This window comes from Oryctolagus cuniculus, chromosome 1, assembly GCF_964237555.1.
Source record: "Oryctolagus cuniculus chromosome 1, mOryCun1.1, whole genome shotgun sequence".
NCBI lineage: Eukaryota > Metazoa > Chordata > Mammalia > Lagomorpha > Leporidae > Oryctolagus > Oryctolagus cuniculus.
Genome location: NC_091432.1, coordinates 169,181,147 through 169,202,564, shown reverse-complemented (window position 1 = coordinate 169,202,564; position 21,418 = coordinate 169,181,147). Strand labels below are relative to the sequence as shown.

The following is a 21,418-nucleotide window of genomic DNA, read 5'->3' as shown; positions in this document are numbered from 1 at the left end:
AACAGCATAACCATGGGAGTCAGTTAAACTGGGAGATATTTACCTCCCCTGCAGGCAGAAGCGTGCCCAGTGGATGCTGCAATTTAATGACGCACTTTCAATCCAAGAAGGTCCTATTTAAATTTGTTCTTCAAAGAAAATCACCGTTTTTGTTTCCTAGAACCTGATTCTGAATTTAACTATGTGCAGAAAAAGCACTGAACTTAGTTTGCCAGATATACATCTCCTAGGTGCAAGCCTGCAAAGAATAAAGGTCATCAGCTCTGCCCTTGCCTGGTGTACACCTTTGACAAGTCACTTTCAACTTTCTGTACACAGATGCTTGTCCACAAAATGGGGCTAATGATAGCTGTGTCTTCGAGTTGTCAGTAGGTTCAATGAATACTCGTAAAAATGTACGAGTGACGAGTATAAAGAAAATATTCATTAAATGTTGGAGATATATATAGTATCTGAATCTAAAGGTGAAAAGACTGAGTTGATCACATTAAACATTTTCTCCAAAGAAAATAACAGCAGTATAGAGAACAGAACAAAGTCTTTAAACATTCTCACATGTAGGATATAAGAATTAGCATTCAGGATGCTAAAATTGAACATAAGACAAAAGTTACAGGAAAAAAAAAAACAGTCATTAGATTCTTAATTTGGAAAATTCCCCATTTAGTAGGATAAAATGTTTTTTAAAAAACCAAGCAAAACAAAATTTGTCCTTAGTGCTTATAGTTCTCATTACCAAAAAAAATTAAAATATGTCTGTTTTAGTAAAGATACACAATAAGAACATCTGGAAATAACTGATTCTTAAACACACAGAAGTCAGACAAATGTAAAAAGTAAAGCAAAAGGAACTGTTTTTCTGATCATAAAATATTTATTAAGGTATACTTTAGGGAATATAGTGAATATAAAATTTAGGATCACAATATGAAGCGATTTCAATCCTCTCAAAAGTCAGCACAGCCCTCAATACTCTGTAAATGTAAAATCACTGGTGAGACTCACTAAAAACAGTTTGACTAGTACAGAAGTGGCTTTTCATGGACATTCACAACTAGAGCGTCTGATACCTCTTTTAAGTGCAAAACCACACCACATGACACTAATGCAGCAACAATGCATTCATATTGTTCTCATTAGTCATTAGTAGTCAACTTGCATAAAACACCAGAAAAAAGCACAATGGGGCTCACAAAACAGGCTAAAAAATGAACCTGTCCTTGCAAAACACTCACTGTAATGGAAGAAGAACATGAAAAAAATTATGCATACTACAGAAGCTGCATTCAGTCCAAGTAACTCGTGTCATCTTCTTTTCGGTAAAATCAAATTACAATAACCAGGCACAACTAATATTGGGGAGGCAGTGTGTAGCTAAAATTTCATTTAACTATTCAATGATTTTTAAAATCCCCACAAATCTTTTCTGTCCTGAGGTAGTTGCAAAATAAATCATAACTTGGATATCAACTAGAGCTGAGGCTTCTGACGTTTTATTCATTGAAACTAGTTGTTACTGACAGGAACTACCTTTCGATATTTAAAAGACAGTTGAGAAATGGGCCTCTCACTACACACAGATGATGGCTACCTGGGGAAGAGGATTAGCTGCTTCAGAACGGGAGAGATATGGTCCATCACTGCTTCCACCCTCTACACCCATTTTAGATTCTTTATTGTTCAAAAAGCCACCAGAACAACACGGTAGAAGTACACAGATCATCGTCCTTTGCTGTAGCCAGGGAAGAAAAGGTCAAGTAGATTCTGCAGAACCTCGTTGGGAACCATGATGTAATTCGGGCCCAGATCATGCCGGCAAGCAGGGCAGGAGAAAACCTGGGCCTTAAAGGAGCGCTGCAAGCAATCCTATGGAAAACAAAAACAAACAAACCAAACATACCCAATTTCATCTGAGCATAAAGTACATAGAGAAGTACTCAACAACTTATGCTTTTACATGGAAACTACAGACTTACTGTTCGGTAACAAGAGAAATTGAACAAAACGAACACCTGTCAAGGCCTGAATCTGCACTATGGAAAAGTCCAGTTATAGTGTTGGTTCATCTCTGGCACACTCTGTGAGACTTCAGGGAAATGATTTAACAGGTTTTGTGTGTGTGTGTGTGTGTGTGTGTGTGTGTGTGTTTTTAACAGTTTTGCAACTTCAATTTCCTCATCTGGTAAAATGAAAGTGTTAAAGATTTATGTATGGTTCCCACTAGCCTAATCTTTTAGGTTACATTTGAATTCTGTTCTTTCCTGGAAGAACCCTAAAGGAAAAAAAAATGCAGCATTTCTTTGCTTAGAACCAAGCTATATATTTTATCAAGACACAAAACATGAGTCTTTAAAAATATATTTAGCTGGGGCCGGCGCTGTGGTATAGCGGGTTAAGCTGCGGACTGCAGTGCCAGCATCCCACATGGGCACCAGTTTGAGACCTGGCTGCTCCACTTCCAATCCAGCTCTCTGCTATGGCCTGGGAAAGCAGTAGAAGACGGCCCAAGTCCTTGGGCCCCTGCACCTGCATGGGAGACCTGGTTGAAGCTCCTGGCTCCTGGCTTTGGATCGGTGCAGCTCTGATGATTGCAGCCAATTGGGGAGTGAACCAGTGGATGAAGACCTCTCTCTCTCTGCCTCTCCTCTGTCTGTATAACTCTGACTTTCAAATAAATAAATAAATCTTAAAATATATATGTATATATATTTAGCTGTACTAAATATATTATATAGAGTTAACTGATGCAAATTCAGGCATAAACATCTAGGATGATTTTTTCCATTTTACAAAAGAAACTAAAGTTCTGAAGTTAGGTCAGGGCATATAAGCACCAATTGGTAGAACAAGATTGCAACCTTGGCTTGACTAAAACTCAGATTTTCCTTTTATACCACACTTCACCTTTCACACAATATTTAATCTGGGCACACTTCCAGATATAATCTGTTTTTAGGTTTTTTTTATTAGTTTTATTATTCCAATTTGCACTATGATATATAAGATGTATATAAGTTTTTACATAGAAAAGAACAATTCGTTTCTTCTTCATTTCTTTTTTTTACTTGATAGAGTTAGACAGTGAGAGAGAGAGAAAGAGAGAGAGAGAGAGAGAGAGAGAGAGAGAGAGAGAGAGAGAGAAAGGTCTTCCGTCTGTTGGTTCACTCCTCAAATGGCTGCCACGGCCAGAGCTATGCTGATCTGAAGCCAGGAGCCAGGTGCTTCTCCTGGTCTCCCATGGGGTGCAGGGCCCAAGCACTTGGGCCGTCCTCCACTGCCTTCCCGGGCCACAGCAGAGAGCTGGACTGGAAGAGGAGCAACTGGGGACTTGGGGACTTGGACCCGGCACCCATATGGGATTCGGACGCCACAGGCGGAGGATTAACCAAGTGAGCCATGGTGCCGGCCCCAGTTTCTCCTTCATTTCAATCCTTCCTCAATAATTCCAAACATGATAGATTGTCTCAAATGATATATATTTGAATGACTATTACTATTAAATTAAAGCATGCACTTACCATCCAGATGTAAATGCCCTTTAACTAGCAACATTACCTAACTATTCTGCTTCATGGAAAAATCCTTCATTACATGCTAAAAACTGATATTGAGGTTGGTGTGCCTTTTGACTCGAGGGAAAGTGGGAGAGAAAGCTACTTACTTTACAGACATTGTGGAAGCACTCTGTTGTCACAGGCTGGTAAACTAGCTCCTGGCAGCAGACACACATAAAACATTGTTCTAATTTTTTCAGAAAATTCTAGAATGGTATCGAAGAGGAAGGAAAAATGGTTAGCAGCTCGTTATATACTATGAATTCTACAGGAAAAAAGTATCGCAGTCACCTTTTAATTTGTTTTCTATTAAGAAAATCAAGCAAACTTACATAACAAACTGAAAAAAATCCTATCAAAGTCCCTCTAAATCTCATATTCCAGGGATAAATTATTTTTCATTAAAAAAAAAAAAAAAAAAAAACAACCATGGGCAGCTAATCTGAGGATCATTACATACTGATCTTTCTTCAAAAAGCTGCACTGCACAGAAAGGTGTTATTCTGATCAATCTTTTGTTATTACAAAATCTGAATTATTTTTAAAGCTCTAAAAATAAAGCAGTAGACAATAATACTCTGTAATATCTAATACCACAAAAAAACAAATACTTATTTTTCTAGGATTATTTTCTGTAATATTTTACCCCAACCCAAAAATTTACTTGAAGAGGGATAAAACTATCACAGATAAAGTGAACATCTTTAAGCAAATGTGATCACATGATACTCTGTGCTCTTCAAAACCCATTATTGATTCTGTTTTACCCTGGCTGCTTTTTTTATTTTAAACTAGAATAAAAAATAGGTTTTTAAATATATATAAAAGAATAATTATTCATTCATTTATTTTTGTAGTGAGGAAATATCTTTATGTTTGTTCCCAATATTAATAAAACTAGAATTTAGGGCCGGCGCGGCGGCTCACTAGGCTAATCCTCCACCTAGCGGCGCCGGCACACCGGGTTCTAGTCCCGGTCGGGGCAGTGGATTCTGTCCCAGTTGCCCCTCTTCCAGGCCAGCTCTCTGCTGTGGCCAGGGAGTGCAGTGGAGGATGGCCCCAGTGCTTGGGCCCTGCACCCCATGGGAGACCAGGATAAGTACCTGGCTCCTGCCATCGGATCAGCGCGGTGCGCCGGCCGCAGCGCGTCAGCCGTGGCGGCCCTTGGAGGGTGAACCAACGGCAAAGGAGGACCTTTCTCTCTGTCTCTCTCTCCTCACTGTCCACTCTGCCTGTCCAAAAAAAAAAAAAAAATAAAAAAATAAAAAAATAAAATTAGAATTTATAAGAATTACAAAGAAAATCAAATGTCACACTTCAAAAGATGTCATTATACTAGCTGAAATATGAACATGCATTATGAAAGTCAAGTGAATTGTAAACACTATTATATAAAACATTCAAAGAATATACCACTTAGGGGAAGATGTTGGAAAAACAAAAATTTTTTCAGGCACCATCTCACTGACAAATTTCTTGATTTCTTGTTTTTTTTTTTTTAAAGATTCATTTGTATATTTTAAAGGCAGAGAGAGACAGAGATCTTCCATTCACTGACTACATCAGCCAGAAACTCCATCCAGGTTTCCCACATTGATGGCAGGGACCAAATAACTGAGCCATCCTCTGCCGTTTTCCCAAGTGCATTAGCAGGCAAGCTGGGTTGGAAGCAGAGCAACCAGGACTCAGACCAGCCCTTCTGCTTGGGATACTGGCATTCCAAGCTATGTCTTAACCCACTGTGGCACACTGTCAGCCTTTAAGTTATTTTCTTAATGAATAATTCCCCTAGTGCCTATAATTTGGGTACATGGTATCTATAATATGAGCATATGTAAAATAGGTGTTCTCAGTTCCTACAATGTTCTAGGCACTAATCTATACAGAGGTAACATAAAAGCAAACTCTCTGCTCACAGAACTTATATTTTTACAAGAGAACATATAAAATATAACAACTGTAAGACATAATAAATTCAAGAAGTAGATTAAAGAGTGGCTACTTAAAAAGAGTATATGGAAAGGCTTCTTTGAATAATTTAATATTTGTGCAGACTTAAAAGGATCTGACGGAGTGAGCTACATGGTGATGGAGATGGTCAGAGATACTACATGTTTAGTAAAGGCCCAGGGACCAGAACAAGCTGATTATATTTAAGTAGCACAACTGTAGCCGAAGCAGTCTGAAAGACAAGCAAGAGGAGACTACCAAGGTAGGTAGGGCTGTTATTCATACAGGGCTCAGAAAGGAGTTTAGATAAAATGTGTGTGTGTGTGTGTGTGTGTGTGTGCGCGCGTGTACATACTTGTATACAGAGAATGGAATTTTTAAAGTTTTGGATATTATAAATTTTTTTAAATGCAGCTTTTTTGTAAAACAGCATTTTCTGTGAACATTTCTTCACAAGTCACCATTGAGGGTAGGTATTTGGCCTAGATGTTAAGCCAACAGTTGGTACATCCACCGCTGTATCAGAGTGCCTGGGTCCAAGTTCCGGTCTCCCATGCGGATGCAGGGGCCCAAGGACTTGGGCCATACTCTAACTGCTTTCTCAGGCCATAGCAGAGAGCTGGATCGGAAGTGGGGCAGCCAGGACTAGAACTGGCGCTCATATGGGATGCCGGCGCCGTAGGCGGAGGATTAACCTACTCCACCGGCCCCCAATTTGGGGGATTTGATAAGAAAGCTCAATCCATAAAATACAGCTTACCATACTCACACATAAATTAGCCTTGCAATTCTTTTCAATTTATGACTTAAAATTTATGATATTAAACTGTTCTAATTTCCCAAAATGGAAAAAATGGTTCAAAAAATATAAAGGACTGGTGTTGGCCTAATGGGTTATGCTACTGCTTAGTGCCAGTTCGAGTCTAAGCTGCTCCATTTCTGATCCAGCTTCTTGCTAATACACCTGGGAAAGCTTCAAAAGATGACCTAAGCGCTTGGGCCACAGCCACTCACATGGGATTTCCAGGCTCACAGCTGCTGTGCCATTTGGGTAGTGAACCAGTGGACGGAAGATCTTTTTCACTCTGTGTCTTTCCCTGTCACCCTGGCTTTCAAATAAATGAATAAATGAATATTTCAAATATATGTTATAGAATATTTAGATAAATTAATATTGTCATATTTTACCCATGAGTTGAACATAGAGGTTTTCAAAATTGTGCGAAATTGCTTAAGACTTATGCTATGGGGTGGGCGTCGGTCTGCTGATTAAGATGCTATTTGGGCAGCCAGCATCCCACATCAGAGCACGTGGGTTCCAGGCCCAACTCTGCCCTCAGTTGTAGCTTCCTGCTAATGTATTCCCTGGGAAGGTGGCACCCAAACAGGAGACATGGATTGAGTTCCTCACTTTTGCCATTTGGGAAGTGAACCAGTGGATAGGAGCTCTGTCTCTTTCTCTCTGCTTTTCAAATAAATAAATAAATTCAATAATTAAAAAAGCCTTATGATATTAGGTAACTATTACAGAAATATTTCTGGTGAGTTTTAGTTCCAGTTGATTGCATGTTTCACAATCAAAAATTCTTACCAGGAATAATACATCAACATAAATAATTAAGTTCAGACATAGAAAAGTAAAAAAACCAGCACCTAAGAAGTTTAAAATAAATTCAAGAACATTTAAATATATTACATCCAATTATTTCTGAAAGGTGACAGCACTGAGTGAGAATACTGGAGAGAAGGATCAAGCCTCGACTGACTTGTGTTTGAAAAACCACACTTCATAAGGAAATTACTTTCACTACTTGTTAATATTACAATCATATTATTTTTCAAAACCTGTACATACTGGTCCTTCCACAAGAGACGCCAGTACTTCATCCCACAACTTCTGATTCTGACCATCTTCTCTGATTAGATGTTGCTGCTGAGGAGTTAGCTGGAAAGCCTCAACTGCTTCTGCTGAATCGGATGCTTTGAACACTTTGGAGGAGGCACTTGGAGATTCATCTAGATTTATTTAAAAATATATTAGCAGACTTATAAGTGGTTCTAAACAGCACTATGAAACAAGAGTTAACCCCACCAGGAATGTTTAGCAGAAGATAACCTACACAAAGTAGCGTCCAAGTTTCCCTCGGAATTTAGGATACTATATTTGCTGTTCTGATGCTCCACTTCATCCCTCCCCAAAAAGCTCCTTTGTTTTTCTTACGAGTCTCTCAATTTGTTCTCTTGATATTTCTATTTATTAGAATGTATATTACTAGGATTTATATTCTTCAATCATTACCTACCATCTGAAATTGGCCTTTTTGTGGTTTCAGTGGCCTGCTTCTTTGACTGTCCTTTAGTCTTCTTCCCTTCTTTATCTGAAGGGTAACCTGCTGGATACTGGTGGGGGAGAGAAGACAATGTAGATTTAAGCTGTTAGAAGGGCAGGTTCTAGATCCCGATAAAAAAAATTTAAAAGTCATGGAGAGGACGAATCTATACATTCCCAAGTTGAAAGACTTCACACAAAGGGAATAGACATTTAAAGAAAAAAGAATTCAAAGGAATAAAGACACAAGTAATATTCCAAATTCAGTGTAAAACCATGTAGCCTTGTCTGCTAAAAACATTACATTTTATAATGCAATAATCTTAGTTTCAGATCTAAGAAAAGAAAAATAAGTTTTCATGAGTGTGACTAAGTGGCTTGAAGCTTAAGAAAGAGAGATTCCAGATATGAAGGTAAGTGAGGATCAACCACAAAACACAACAGACTGTAATCAAACAGCTGGGATTACAGTTAATTGTGGAGTCAATCTAAAAAAAGAAAAAAATTAAGGGCCAAATTTCTCTTCTCACAAAATTAGGGGAGGAGGAAATTTTAGAAGACCCATAGCAGCCAAATTGTCTGCCACCTGAACGTAGACTTTAGAGTATAAATTCTACCTATTGCCCTTAGTTTTTAAAGGCTACCACTTGTTGGGGAGTAAAGAAATGTTTCATAATAATGCATGTGTTTAAAGCTCACTGTGCGGATGGACACTGTGGTATAGCACGTTAAACGACCACTTGGGATACCCACATCCCATATCAGCACCTGTTTGAGTCCTGGATACTTCACTTCTGATCCAGTGCCCTGCTAAAGTGCCTGGGAAGGCAGCAGATGATGGCCCAAGTACTCGGATCCCTGTCATTCACATGGGAGATCCAGATAGAGTTCCTGGCTCTTGGCTTTAGCCTGGCCCAGCAACTGTGGACATTTTAGGGAGTAACCCAGAGGATGGAAGATGGAAGATCTCCTCTCTTCCCCCCACCCCCGCCTCAAGTCAATCTTAAAAAAAAAAAAAAAAAAAGTTCATTGTGCTTCACTTTCTCCACATGCAGAAGTATGAAACAAGACTCCTACCTTACACCTTACACAAAAATCCACTCAAAGTGGATTAAAGACAAGTCTACGACCCGATATCATCAAATTATTAGAGAACATTGGAGAAATTCTACAAGACATTGGCATAAGCAAAGAGTTCGTGGAAAAGACCCCAGATGCACAGGCAATCAAAGCCAACATTGACAAATGATATTAGATCAAATTGAGAAGCCTCTGCACTGCAAAAGAAACACTCAGCAAGAAAAGCCCATGAGAGCATTTCAGGCATGGAAAGCCAAGGCGCTGTGGCAAAAAATGTACTGTATGAAGGACCTCTGTGGGTGAGACCCAGTGGGAAGAAGTGGTCATCAAAAAAGGATGCACTTTTCTCTGAAGGGAGGAGAGAACTTCCACTTTGTCTAAATACTGACGGAGTTTATGGATTCAAAAGGCTTACATAGCCTAGGCAACTCATGTCAAGAGCCTTGAGTGATCACTGATGGAATACATGAATGTTAATTGTTAAATTAACAAGAGTCACTGTGCACTAACTTCCCATGCAGGACCTCTGTCCTTAGAGTTGTATTATAATTATGTCTAAGTTCTCCCAAAAGATCCATCATTCTTGGTGCTTCTTTAAAGTTAATTGTTTCTAAAAAAAAAAAAAAAAAAAAAAAAAGTAAATTAACTTCAAGATGTAATGACTTTGAACAGCCCTTGTCTTGACTGTTGAGGAACAGTTTTTTTTTTTTTTTTGTGCATGTGTGTGTGTGCATGTGTGTGTGCAAATTGTTGAATTCAGTAAAAAGTTGGTCTTCTATGTATAAAGTTAATTGGAAATGGATCTTAGGGGAGAATGGGCCTGTGATTTGGAGAGGGAGGAGGAAGAGGGGTGGGAATGTGTGTGGGAGGGTGGGCATGGTGGAAAGAATCACTATAGCCCTAAAGCTGTACTTATGAAATGCATCAAGTTTGCATTCCTTAAATATAAAGTGTCTTTGGGAATAAAAATTAAATAAAGAGGTTGCATAAGGTGAAGAAAAAGGGACATTCAGCAAAGTGAGGAGGCAACTGACAGAATGGGAGAAATTATTTGCAAACTGTGCAACTGATAAAGGATTAATAAACCAGAATATACAAAGAGATCAGAATCTCAACAACAACAAAACAAACAACCCAGTTTAGAATTAAGAAATGAGCAAAGAGGAATTCCAAATGGCCAACAGACACATGAAAAAATGTTCACAATCACAAGCCCTCAGGCAAATGCAAATCAAAACCACAATGAGGTTTCACCTCACCCCAGTTAGAATGGTTTTCATACAGAAATCAACAATGCTGGTGAGGATGTGCAGGAAAAGGTACCCTTATCCACTGTTGGTGGGAATGAAAACTGGTAAAGCCACTATCGAAGACAGTTGGAGATACCGCAGCAATCTGAATATAGACCTACCATACCATATGACCCAGCCATTCTACTCTTGGGAATTTACCCAAGGGAAATGAAATCAGCATATGAAAGAGTCATATGTACCTCCATGTTCATTGCCATCAATTCAAAATAGCTATGATGTGGAATCAACCCAAATGTCCATCAACTGAAGACTGGATAAACAAATTATGGGATTATGTACAACATGGAATACTACACAGTGGTTAAAAAAAAAGAAATCCTGTTGTTTGCAAAACAGATAAAACTGGGAAACAACATACTCAGTGAAATAAACCAGTCTCAAAAGGACAAATGCCGTAAGTTCTCGCTGATTTGTGGTAACAGAGCACCTAAAAAGTAATCTATAAAAGTGAAGATGACACTTTGAGATGCAATGATTTTGAACAGCCCTTGTCTCAACTGTTGAGGAAGTTTTTTTTTGTTTTGTTTTGTTTTTTAAATATTTTATTTATTTGAGGGGTAGAGTTACAGATAGTGAGAGGGAGAGACAGAGAGAAAGGTCTTCCTTCCGTTGGCTCACTCCCCAATTGGCCAGAATGGCTGGAGTTGTGCCTATCCGAAGCCAGGAACCAGGTGCTTCTGCCTGGTCTCCCATGAGAGTGCTGGGGCTTTCCCAGAAAACAGCAGAGAGCTGGATTGGAAGAGGAGCAGCCAGGACTAGAAACAGTGCCCATATGGGATGCTGGCACTGTAGACTGAGGATTAACCTATTGTGCCACAGCGCCAGCCCCAGTAAGTTTTTTTTTTTTTTTTTTTAATATTTATGTTTTATTTACCTGAAAGGCAGAATTACAGAGAAGCAGAGGAAGAAAGAGAAAGAGCAAAAGAGACAGAGAGAGGTCTTCCATCTGCTGGTTCACTCCCCTGGGCTGCAACAGCCAGAGCTTGACTGATCTGAAGCCAGGAGCCAGGAGCTTCTTCCGGGTCTCTCACATAGGTGCAGGGGCACAAGCAATTGGGCCATACTCTAACTGGTTTCCCAGGCAATAGCAGAGAGCTGGATCGGAAGTGGAGCAGCCAGGGTTTGAACTGGCACCCACACGGGATGCTGGCACTGCAGGTGGTGGCTTTACTTGCTATGCCACAGCACCGGCTCCAAGTTTTTGATTTTTGTTTTTCTCTTGTTGTTGTTGTTCAAACTATTTGCGGAACTCTTTACTTAGTACAGAATTAACTGTATGCGTATAAAGTTAACTGAAAATAGATCTTAGTAAAAAATAAGAATGGGAATAACAGAGGGAGGAGGAAGAGAGGTGGGAGTGGGAGGGTGGGTAGATGGGAAGAATTATTATGTTCCTAAAGTATTTATGGAATTCATGAAGTTTGTATTCTTTAAATAAAAGGTTTCTGGGGGAGAAAAAAAATGGATGTGACACTTTTTAAAAACATTTTTAGTTACAAAAGGAATTACTTTGGTGAGTATTCTACCAGCTGATGAATTTCATTGAGACAATCAATTCTATGAGTTTAAGAGGAAAACAAAAACAGAAACAGATTTGCACTAGAAGACACACACTCACCTGCCAGGGTGGTCAAAAACTTGCCCATAGTTCAGCCCCTACACATGCAGTGTGGGCAGAGCCAAGGGAAATGACAAAGCCAGCAGTTTTTATGGGAAGCACAATGAGGAACGATAGGGGATGAACTCAAACCATGCTCTGAAGTCAGTGTCAGGGCCACAGTCTGGGGTATACATGCAGTGAAGGGGGAATGCATCCAGACCATCCACTATGCACACAAAACCAACAAAGTCCCTTATGGGCTAATAGCTGAGGAAGGGCAAAGGGGTAAAAAATACAAAGCACTAAAGGTGGTGGCAGGGCAGGAAAACAGCTTTGTGTGGGAAGAGAGAAAAGGGGTAAGAAAAAATGATAAGGGTAGAAAACAGACCACTCTTAGAAGCCACCTCCCCACCCTTCCCCTACCAAAGACAGACCCCCGTGTCCTCCAGGATGGACTTCCTTTCTTAAGGCCTTGTACACCTACGTTTTATGACTGCCTTTCTCTTATACTTCCAAGTCGTTTCCAAATCAAGTTGGCAATATTTTACATTATATTGACAAGTCCAGCTTTTCCCAAACACAACCCTTAGTCCTAGGACAGTCTGACACCTCAGATGCTACCATTTTCCTTCCCTTCCTTGTATTTACTTGCATGCTTTTATTCCTCTCTCCTTACTGATCAACTGTTGTAGGTCATATCGAGTGTTAAAGCATGTAGATAGTACAGAAGCACACATTTTTATGAATATATGAGTATCTTAGACAAATGTAATCTAACCTGTAGCCGCAGACATAATCTCCTTGACCGTTCAATTCCTTCTGAGGTCCAAGGAGCAGGTTCAACATCATCTCTTCTTAAAAGATAGCGCCAAACCAAGAATCCATGACTTGATGAAATCTCTGGCCAGTATTTCACCACCTAAGTCATAATATTTTAGCACTAATTTGAGGTTTAAAATTCAGACTTATTCACAAAGTCATCATATTAGTGTTTAAGTAAACTTGTCAGAACTAAATATAATTTCAGAAAACAGCTGCTTGGCTATGAGAATAGTAAAAAAGCCAAAAATATTCATTAAAAGTTTTTATCCTATTACATATTAAGATAGTTCTTATGTAAGTATAGTTTGTTATAATTGTAATATAGCAACAAAATGATGCTCATTAACAGAATTTTGCATATTAGGTAGATTAAAATTGAGGCAGTAGATGCCCTCATTTTAAACAAAGAATGAGAATCTAATTTTAACATTACAACGTGTTCTGCTTTGAAAATCTATTATGATCATTAAAATTAAATTAATTCTGGAAAGGCATCTAAGAATCTAGATCCACAATGGTCAAGTTATTTTTAATGTTTTTATCATAAAGAATACACACTTGGAAAAAAAAAATCTTAACCCAAAATATAACTCTGCCCTTAGGAATGTCAAATAAGCCTTTTAAAATAAGTATCAAAGTTATATCTGTTACATTTCCAGAAAAAGCAGAAATACCAAATAAGATGGCTTACTCTTTCTTTCAGCCCACCCACAGTAGTTCCCCCTCAGGCAACCCTGCCTTGAAAGCCCAGGAAGAGCGACCAACAAGATGTCATGCTAGATAGAGCACCTTATAAATGCCATCATATCTGTTGCCTTCTTCAGGAGCATATTTGCTGATCTTCCTCCCTTTAAAACTGCGTATCACTCTGACTGGCTTACCAGCTCTCCAATTCCGAGATTCTGCTCCAATTTTATCATCCAATGGAGCATCACAGTTTAGGGCCAATGCCCTACAAAAATAAAACAAAGTCTTTATACCAAGTAATCTTTCCTCAAGCACATAATCGAGTCATTAGCTTAATTAAAAGGTAAATTATGCCTTACCTGATTATTAAGAGTCTATGATTCTTTCCATATTATTCCAGATAATAGGATTATGCTTTCCCCCACCAGCAGAGAAGACAAATCAGTTTTCTGATGTCATCCCCAAGCCAGGGGATTGGTTCTCAGATAGCCTGTAGGGTTCTTCTGAAAGTAATAACATCTGTGCCACGTATAATAGAAAACAACTAGAAATACATGGAATTCTCTTTAAATAACGTTTGTTGAATGTTGGAAACTAAAGCAGGTGATTGTTTTAATAGTTATTTTGATTAGGGCGTGAACTAAGTCGCTGGAATAATGTAGAAAGAAATAGAAATATAAATTTGTCATCAAGGTACAAACGACCTCCTTAGGTCTACTTTCCATATTCCAGATGACAGAGATTCTTTAAGTTTAAAAAGGTATTAACAAGTGCAATATGAGTATATTCTTTAAAGGTCTCCATAAAAAGATAAATTTAAGTGAGACTGAAGCATCCAATGGCTGTGTTAAATCATGGCAATAAAGATTTTTGGCTGCTTGAAGGCACTACATTTTACTGATGACATAAAGACAAAAGAGGACTCAATTGGAAGCAGCACCTGCCTTAGCTGATACTTTTTTAGTATGTGTTCTCACACAGTAGTACTAATAGTAGTAATAAGTCACTGAGCTTATTAGATATTAGAAGATATTTCCTGGGAGAACCTAGTCCCACCCAAAATACTGGAACCTGTTTAAAATCAGTGCTTTCCTCTTAGACACTTAAACTTCCTAACTTGAGTGAAAAGAAAAATATTTTTCCAGGGTAAAGTTCTTTCTTATGCAAGCTCAAATTAAAAACCAAATCTTAAGACTATGTGATTAACCTACTGAAAAGAAAACTGTTAAGTATAGGCATCTTTTTAAAGTATTTGTTTTTTAAAATAACCTTTTAGTCAAGGTCAGAGTTAAAGATTAACAAGTTATCTTTTCTTTATCCAAAAGGGATATGCATTAAAAAAATAACTAGAAGGTAGAAGTCATCACTTTAGGGCTAGTATTACATCTTACTGTTAGAACTTCTATAGGACATACATATTTCATCGTAAAGGGCATGGATAAGTACTACCTTCATGTCACTGAATGGAATGCTTTGTGGCTCACTGGTGCCTTCAGTCATAATTATTGCCACCACTAATTTGCATTGTCAATTCACTTCTGGCATCTCAAAAGCATATCGGCTATTCAGCCATATGAAAAAAGTCCAAGAGGATGAAATTTGGCGAAAAAGCAACCAAGCTCTTCCATCATTCCAGCTGTAGCTAACTGTCCTGATAAAGCATGGCCATACTACCTTGCTGCCCTCTTCAGTTTTTTAAATAAGTGGAAGAAGCAAGAAGATAATGAGCTTCCTCTTAGCAGAGAAGCAAAACTGACATGAACCATACACTGTTTGGGTATACTTACTTTGAGAGCATATATTCTATGGGTCTGAGCTAATAGGGGCCCTTCATTTCAATTTTTATGTTCATAATACATACATATCTTTGCCCCAGAGGTCTTCTAGTTATGAGGAATATTCACAGCTTAATATATAGTCTCTGACTGGATGTAACAGTATCTAAGTTAAGTCAATCCCAAATTGTTTTAATGTTTCATTTTCAAACCCTCCTTTAAATAGCAAACATTTTTATTGCTCATCAGTTATTTTTTAAAGAGACTGTCACAGTATTTATTAGATCACTCAAAGGTTGAAGGAATCTGTCTACTATGTATATCACAAAAGTGGACAGTTAATAAAGGAAGTTTCGTTCAAGTAAAATAACATATTAAATGGAAATAAAATTCTCTAATTTGACAATTGAAAAAGGCCTTTTGCAAATTCAAGACATATTTTTATTGACAAAATGCATCACAATATTATTAGATGTCTTTTGAGATTATTCCTGTAGAAGAGCTGCTTTGTTGTCAGAAAAAGAATAGCAAGGGACTAGGCTTTTGTCTCAGGAATGTTTTCACCAGCAAATCTGACCTGTCTCCTCTGCTGGTTCAGTAAAATAATCCTACTGTCAGAAATAATATAGAAGACATAAAAACAAAGATTCTTTATAACTTGGTATGCAATAAAGTCTTGAAATCATATTGGTATATTCTTGACTTCACACAGTAATAAGAGAAATTAAAGGGACACTACTTAAACCCGAGTCAGTTAGACTCCAAGTAAAAAGAGACTCATTTTTACTCAATCCACAAAATACTCTTAATGGAATATAAAAATTTTTTAACTTTATGAAGTGATCATAAAAGTTCATTATGGCAAATTTATGGTATCTGATGGTTTGGGGTTACTATCTATTATTAATATTAGTATTAGCATATATTTATGAAATAAAACATTTTTAAATTATTAAATTTTCTGGTCCCAAGAGAGCTGAGATATCATTAATACTTCTACAGAAAGAAGGTCATACAGGTGGCTCTTTTTTAATTCCTTTAAGGGGATTTAGTTAGAAAAGATCATTTTCGTAACTAAATTAAATATTCCCTTTTAAAACACTTACAAGATATCTTATTGGAATAGATCCTAAAGTACCTTGAATGCAGATCTAATTAAATGATCTGGTAGTTCATTTGTGTACAAACATATGGCTCCCAAACATGACATTATTTCACATCACTCAGTCTCCTCTAAAATGAGGTTTGTTACTTTGAAAGATCAATCTGTATTGAACAGAACATTACTTCAGCTTTTAATTATGAAATACTTACTAGGCAAGCCACCTTGTCGTCAGTTTCACTTAGGTTATATAGGCTCTTTTCCTTCAAAGGTGTCAACATGTTTTCAAATGCATCACACACGTTATTAGGTAAGAATAGGAATTCATGTCATTTAAAAAACAATGGTATAAAGAAATAAGTTTGGATGCTTACAATTACATTACCAGGCAATGGAATCTAAATTTTTGGTCTTTAACTTCCTATTTAGGATTCTCCTCTGCAGTCTAAATTACAAATTACAGTTCTATAATCAAACTTTCATATAATATCCAAATTCTAAACAGTGTTTACAAAAGTACCTGTTCATATTTGTTAATGTTTGATCAGCTGATGGTGCACCAATTCTTTTATTACCAGCAAGATTTTTACCACCACTTCCAGTGTATGTGAACTCATCACCTCGGTCCTATAGGAAAAGATTTATGTATTAAGATACAGAAATTTGTGTAATTCCAACAATTCTTATTTTAGAGGCAGAACATTAATTATGATATTCTGACATGATATGTTCTTACTGTATCTACCAAAATAATGCAAAAATTCAAATGCAATCTTGTGTGCAGTATATCCTCAAATTATATAACTTGACCTAAAATGTTCACTTTATAGTTTCCAACATCTCTAAATACAATTATTCTCATGCTAAATATGTAATTTATAGAATATTACAGAGCCTCTGGAGTTAGAAACATTATATTCCATTTAATCCATTGCTAATTAAAATAAGCTTAATACATCCGGCGCCGTGGCTCACTAGGCTAATCCTCCGCCTAGCGGTGCCGGCACACCGGGTTCTAGTCCCGGTCGGGGCTCCGGATTCTGTCCCGGTTGCCCCTCTTCCAGGCCAGCCCTCTGCTGTGGCCAGGGAGTGCAGTGGAGGATGGCCCAGGTGCTTGGGCCCTGCACCCCATGGGAGACCAGGAAAAGCACCTGGCTCCTGGCTCCTGCCATCGGATCAGCGCGGTGCGCTGGCCGCGGCGGCCATTGGAGGGTGAACCAACGGCAAAAGGAAGACCTTTCTCTTTGTCTCTCTCTCTCACTGTCCACTCTGCCTGTCAAAAAAATAAAAAAATAAAAAAAAAAGCTTAATACTAATTATAGGTTATTTATAGGTAGCACTGCTTTGATAAATACTCCACAACTGAATCCCCTACTGTAATCAATACCATACCTAAGTTTGCTGCCCAGTAATCAAATTCTGACATTGACATTATGTAAATTTCACAATCCAAGTTTACCTAAAAAATCTTATATTAAATCCTAACAGTATAGTAAATTCCCTATCTTTCACACTCTATGGGTTCATTCATGTTGTTTTTAGGCAGAATAATCACTATTCAAAAGAAGTTTGGAAAATAATTTGAAAACTAAAAGGAATATAAAATATTTATTAAATCTGAAAAGAAAAGTGCAAAAGAGACACTACAAAAACTAGCTCCACAATTATTTCTGTAGTAGCTACAAATTTATATAGACATTATTAAATCTCTAGCTGATTCAGTACTCAAGATAAATACAGAAAAATAATAAAAGCAAAATAGTGGTTCTTCTTTCATGCAAGATCATTTTAATTAGTTTAGACTGAACTTAGACAATGAAGCTTTCTCCAATAAATTCATGCTTGCTATAAAGGTCAATTATTTAATACCTTCTTCCTTTGGATAAAAGCCGTAATTAAAAATCTTGTGCTTTAAGTTTGAATTTGTCCAAAAATTTCAAGCTAACTTTTTGTTAATCCAATATTGAGGTCTATATTTTTTTAAAAATAAGGTATTAAGGAATTTCATCTTTAGTGTGTATTCCATGTGAAAGAATGCTAATAAATAAGTTATCTAGCACAGTCCAGAACACTTCTTTTTTTTTTTTTTTTGAGCAGGCTTTTCATTTATATATTTATTTATTTATTTATTTGAAAGAGTCATACAGAGAGGTAGAGACAGAGAGAGAGAGAGAGAGGTCTTACAACCACTGCTTCACTCCCCACATGGCTACAATGGCTGGAGCTGGGCCAATCAGAAGCCAGGTGCCAGGAACTTCTGGGGCTTCCACGTGGGTACAAGGGCCCAAGGACTTGGCCCATCCTCTACTTCTTCAACTTGCTGCACTACAGTGCTGGTACCCAGAATACTTCTTACACTGATCAGAAACAGACTTCTGGTCCGGCGCCACAGCTCACTAGGCTAATCCTCTGCCTGTGGCGCTGGCACACCGGGTTCTAGTCCCAGTCGGGGTGCCGGATTCTGTCCCTGTTGCCCCTCTTCCAGGCCAGCTCTCTGCTGTGGCCAGGGAGTGCAGTAGAGGATGGTCCAAGTGCTTGGGCCCTGCACCTGCATGGGAGACCAGGAGAAGCACCTGGCTCCTGGCTTTGGATCAGCGCGGTGCACCGGCCGCAGCGCTCCAGCTGCGGCGGCCATTGGAGGGTGAACCAACGGCAAAGGAAGACCTTTCTCTCTGTCTCTCTCTCTCACTGTCCACTCTGCCTGTCAAGAAAAAAGAAGAAAAAAAAAAAAAAAGAAACAGACTCCTGGGCCAGTGCTGTGGCACAACAGTTAAAGCAGCTGCTTGAAGCACTGGCATCACATATGGAACAGGTTTGAGTCCCAGCTGCTCCACTTCCTATCCAGCTCCTTGTTAATAGCCTGGGAAAGCAATGAGGATTGTCCAAATACTCGGGCCCCTGCACCTACATGGGAGACCCAGATGAAGCTCCTGGCTTCAGCCTGTCCCAGCCCTGGCCGCTGAAGCCATCTGGGGAGTGAACTAGTGGATGGAAGATCTCTCTGACTCTCCCTGTCTCTGTAACTCTTTCAAATAAAAAATAATCTTAAAAAAAGAAGAAGCAGAGCTACCTGAATTTATTCCACAATACTTGTAGTCATAATTGTCATAATTATGGGAGTGATGTTTAGAAAAAGACATAAGGACTGGGAGAAAATAACAGATGTAAACCACACCAAATAGTATGTAAGGAGCAGATGTTTGTCTTAGCAATTAAAGTGTTGGTTGAGATGCCCAAATCCCATATTGGAGTACCAGAGTTCAACACCTAGCCCCAGCTCCTGACTCCAGCTTCCTGCCAATGCAGACCTTGGAAAGCAGCAGACATGACACAGATGACTGGGTCCCTGCCACCCACATGTGAGACCTGGAATAAATTCACAGCTTTAGCTGGACCAGGCCTAGCCATCTGGGGAGTGAACAAGTTAATGAGAGCTTTCTCTGGCTGCCTATCTGTATCCCCTCTCTCAAAAATAAATAAATAAAATGAAAGATAAACTTTTTAAAACAGAACAAAAACATCTGATTGTTCCTCAAGCAGTAAATAATCAATCAAGTAAACATGGTTAAAATTCAATAGCATTAATTCATCTGTACTTCAATCATTACCAGAACAAAAAGTTCATATTATCAGGCACAGTGTTTGTAGTAGGTTATGCCCACACTTGTGACACTGGCATCCCATACTGGAGCACTGGTACAAGTGCCCATTTCTCAGCTTCTGATCAAGCTCTCTGCTAATGTTCCTGAGAAAGCAGCAGATGGCTCAAACATTTGGGACCCTGCCACCTATGTGGGAAATCAATTTGGAGTTCTAGATTCCTGGCTTTGACCTGGACCAGCCTCAGCCATTATAGTTATTTGGGGAGTGAATCAGCAGATGGAAGACCTCTCTGACTCTCCTTGTCACTCTGCCTCTCAAATAAATAAATCCAAAAATTTTTCACATTATCACAGGGAAAAAACCTCTGCCAAACTGTAACAGCTTAGTCAATATTATTTCAGACTGATTTTCCTAAAGAAAAATTCAAACCAAAATTTGTTGTATCTTCTTGTCCATGATCAACTAAATTGTACCCTGTGCTGCTGCCTAGGAAGAACTCACATAAAGAAGCTATACCTATACAAGGGAAATGGAGCTGCCTCAGGGTAACTCAATTCCCATGTATTTCCCAATCTCTAGTCTTCTCCCAGGCCGCTACAGCAGATCCCTAAGACGAGCTGGATGTTCCCATTCCTGCCATCATGCCTATCAGGTAAAAGACCTCCATCCCAACCTTCTTAAATTCCCATTAAAGACCAGCAGGTAAACCCTCCTAAAGCATAATTAAAATCATTAAAAACTTTCCACCATTAACAATTCATAATCCAAGGCTGTCTAAGTGTAGCTTCAATTTTTGTCAGTTTTTCAGTTTTTCTTGTCTGCAACACTGGGCACTACTGCTACTACTGAAAACACTTGTACCTACAGTGTGGGGTTGGGGATTCTAAGCATTCACATATGATTAATTTATTTAATCCTCACGTTAAGCCCATGAAGTAAATATTTAAACTTTTTTTTTTTTTAATGAGCCAGAGGTTCCATAATTTGCATAAGGTCACACTAGGAAGAGATGACTCTAGGACATAAACACAAACACTGTGAATTCAGAGTCTTCCAGCCATTGAGCAAACTACTTTTAGGACAACTGAGAAGAGGCAGCTCACCTTTGTGGGTTCTCTTTTCTTAAGAGATAACCCAAACACAGGGTACTGAAACTAGCATTTGATTGCCAAGCTGCTAAACTAAAATATTTACTAGTTTATCAGCCATGTCCTTAAGAGTTAATGTAAATACACTATCAGTTTGCCTTTTAGAAAGATGGCAAGTTTTTCCATTTTTGTCTGAAAACATGAGTACCTTTTGTTTTTTCCACAGCTACTCAAACTGATCATAACATCTCATAAAAGCAAGCAAATGAAAGCCCTCCCCCCCAAAAAAAAACCCAATTAGAAAATGGGGAAAAAAAAAACCTGAAAAACTTCACTACCAAGAGGCTATATGGATGACAAATAAGCAGATGAATGAGGGCCAACATCATTAGTTATTGTGGAAATGCAAATAAAACTACAATGCAGAGCTGTTGTTGAGCCTAGCAGTTAAGACACCTGCACCCCATTTAGTAGTGTCTGAGTCTGAGCCTCAGCTTCAGCTCCTGAATCCAGTT

General features: G+C 38.5%; 1 protein-coding gene across 3 annotated transcripts in view; it reads right to left on the bottom strand.

Moving 5' to 3' along the window:
* Positions 1-854: 854 nt before the first annotated feature.
* UHRF2 (ubiquitin like with PHD and ring finger domains 2) overlaps positions 855-21,418 on the bottom strand; it is a 102,869-nt gene continuing 82,305 nt past the window's right edge. For all 3 annotated transcript variants that reach the window (XM_051858202.2, XM_070051889.1, XM_051858206.2), the window contains 7 exons: positions 16,733-16,839; positions 13,438-13,600; positions 12,605-12,745; positions 7,808-7,904; positions 7,360-7,520; positions 3,662-3,760; positions 855-1,866 (listed from right to left, as the gene is read on the bottom strand). In XM_051858202.2, the coding sequence (XP_051714162.1) occupies positions 1,720-1,866; positions 3,662-3,760; positions 7,360-7,520; positions 7,808-7,904; positions 12,605-12,745; positions 13,438-13,600; positions 16,733-16,839 (915 nt within the window). In that variant the 3' untranslated portion in view covers positions 855-1,719. The remainder of the gene's footprint in view (positions 1,867-3,661; positions 3,761-7,359; positions 7,521-7,807; positions 7,905-12,604; positions 12,746-13,437; positions 13,601-16,732; positions 16,840-21,418) is intronic.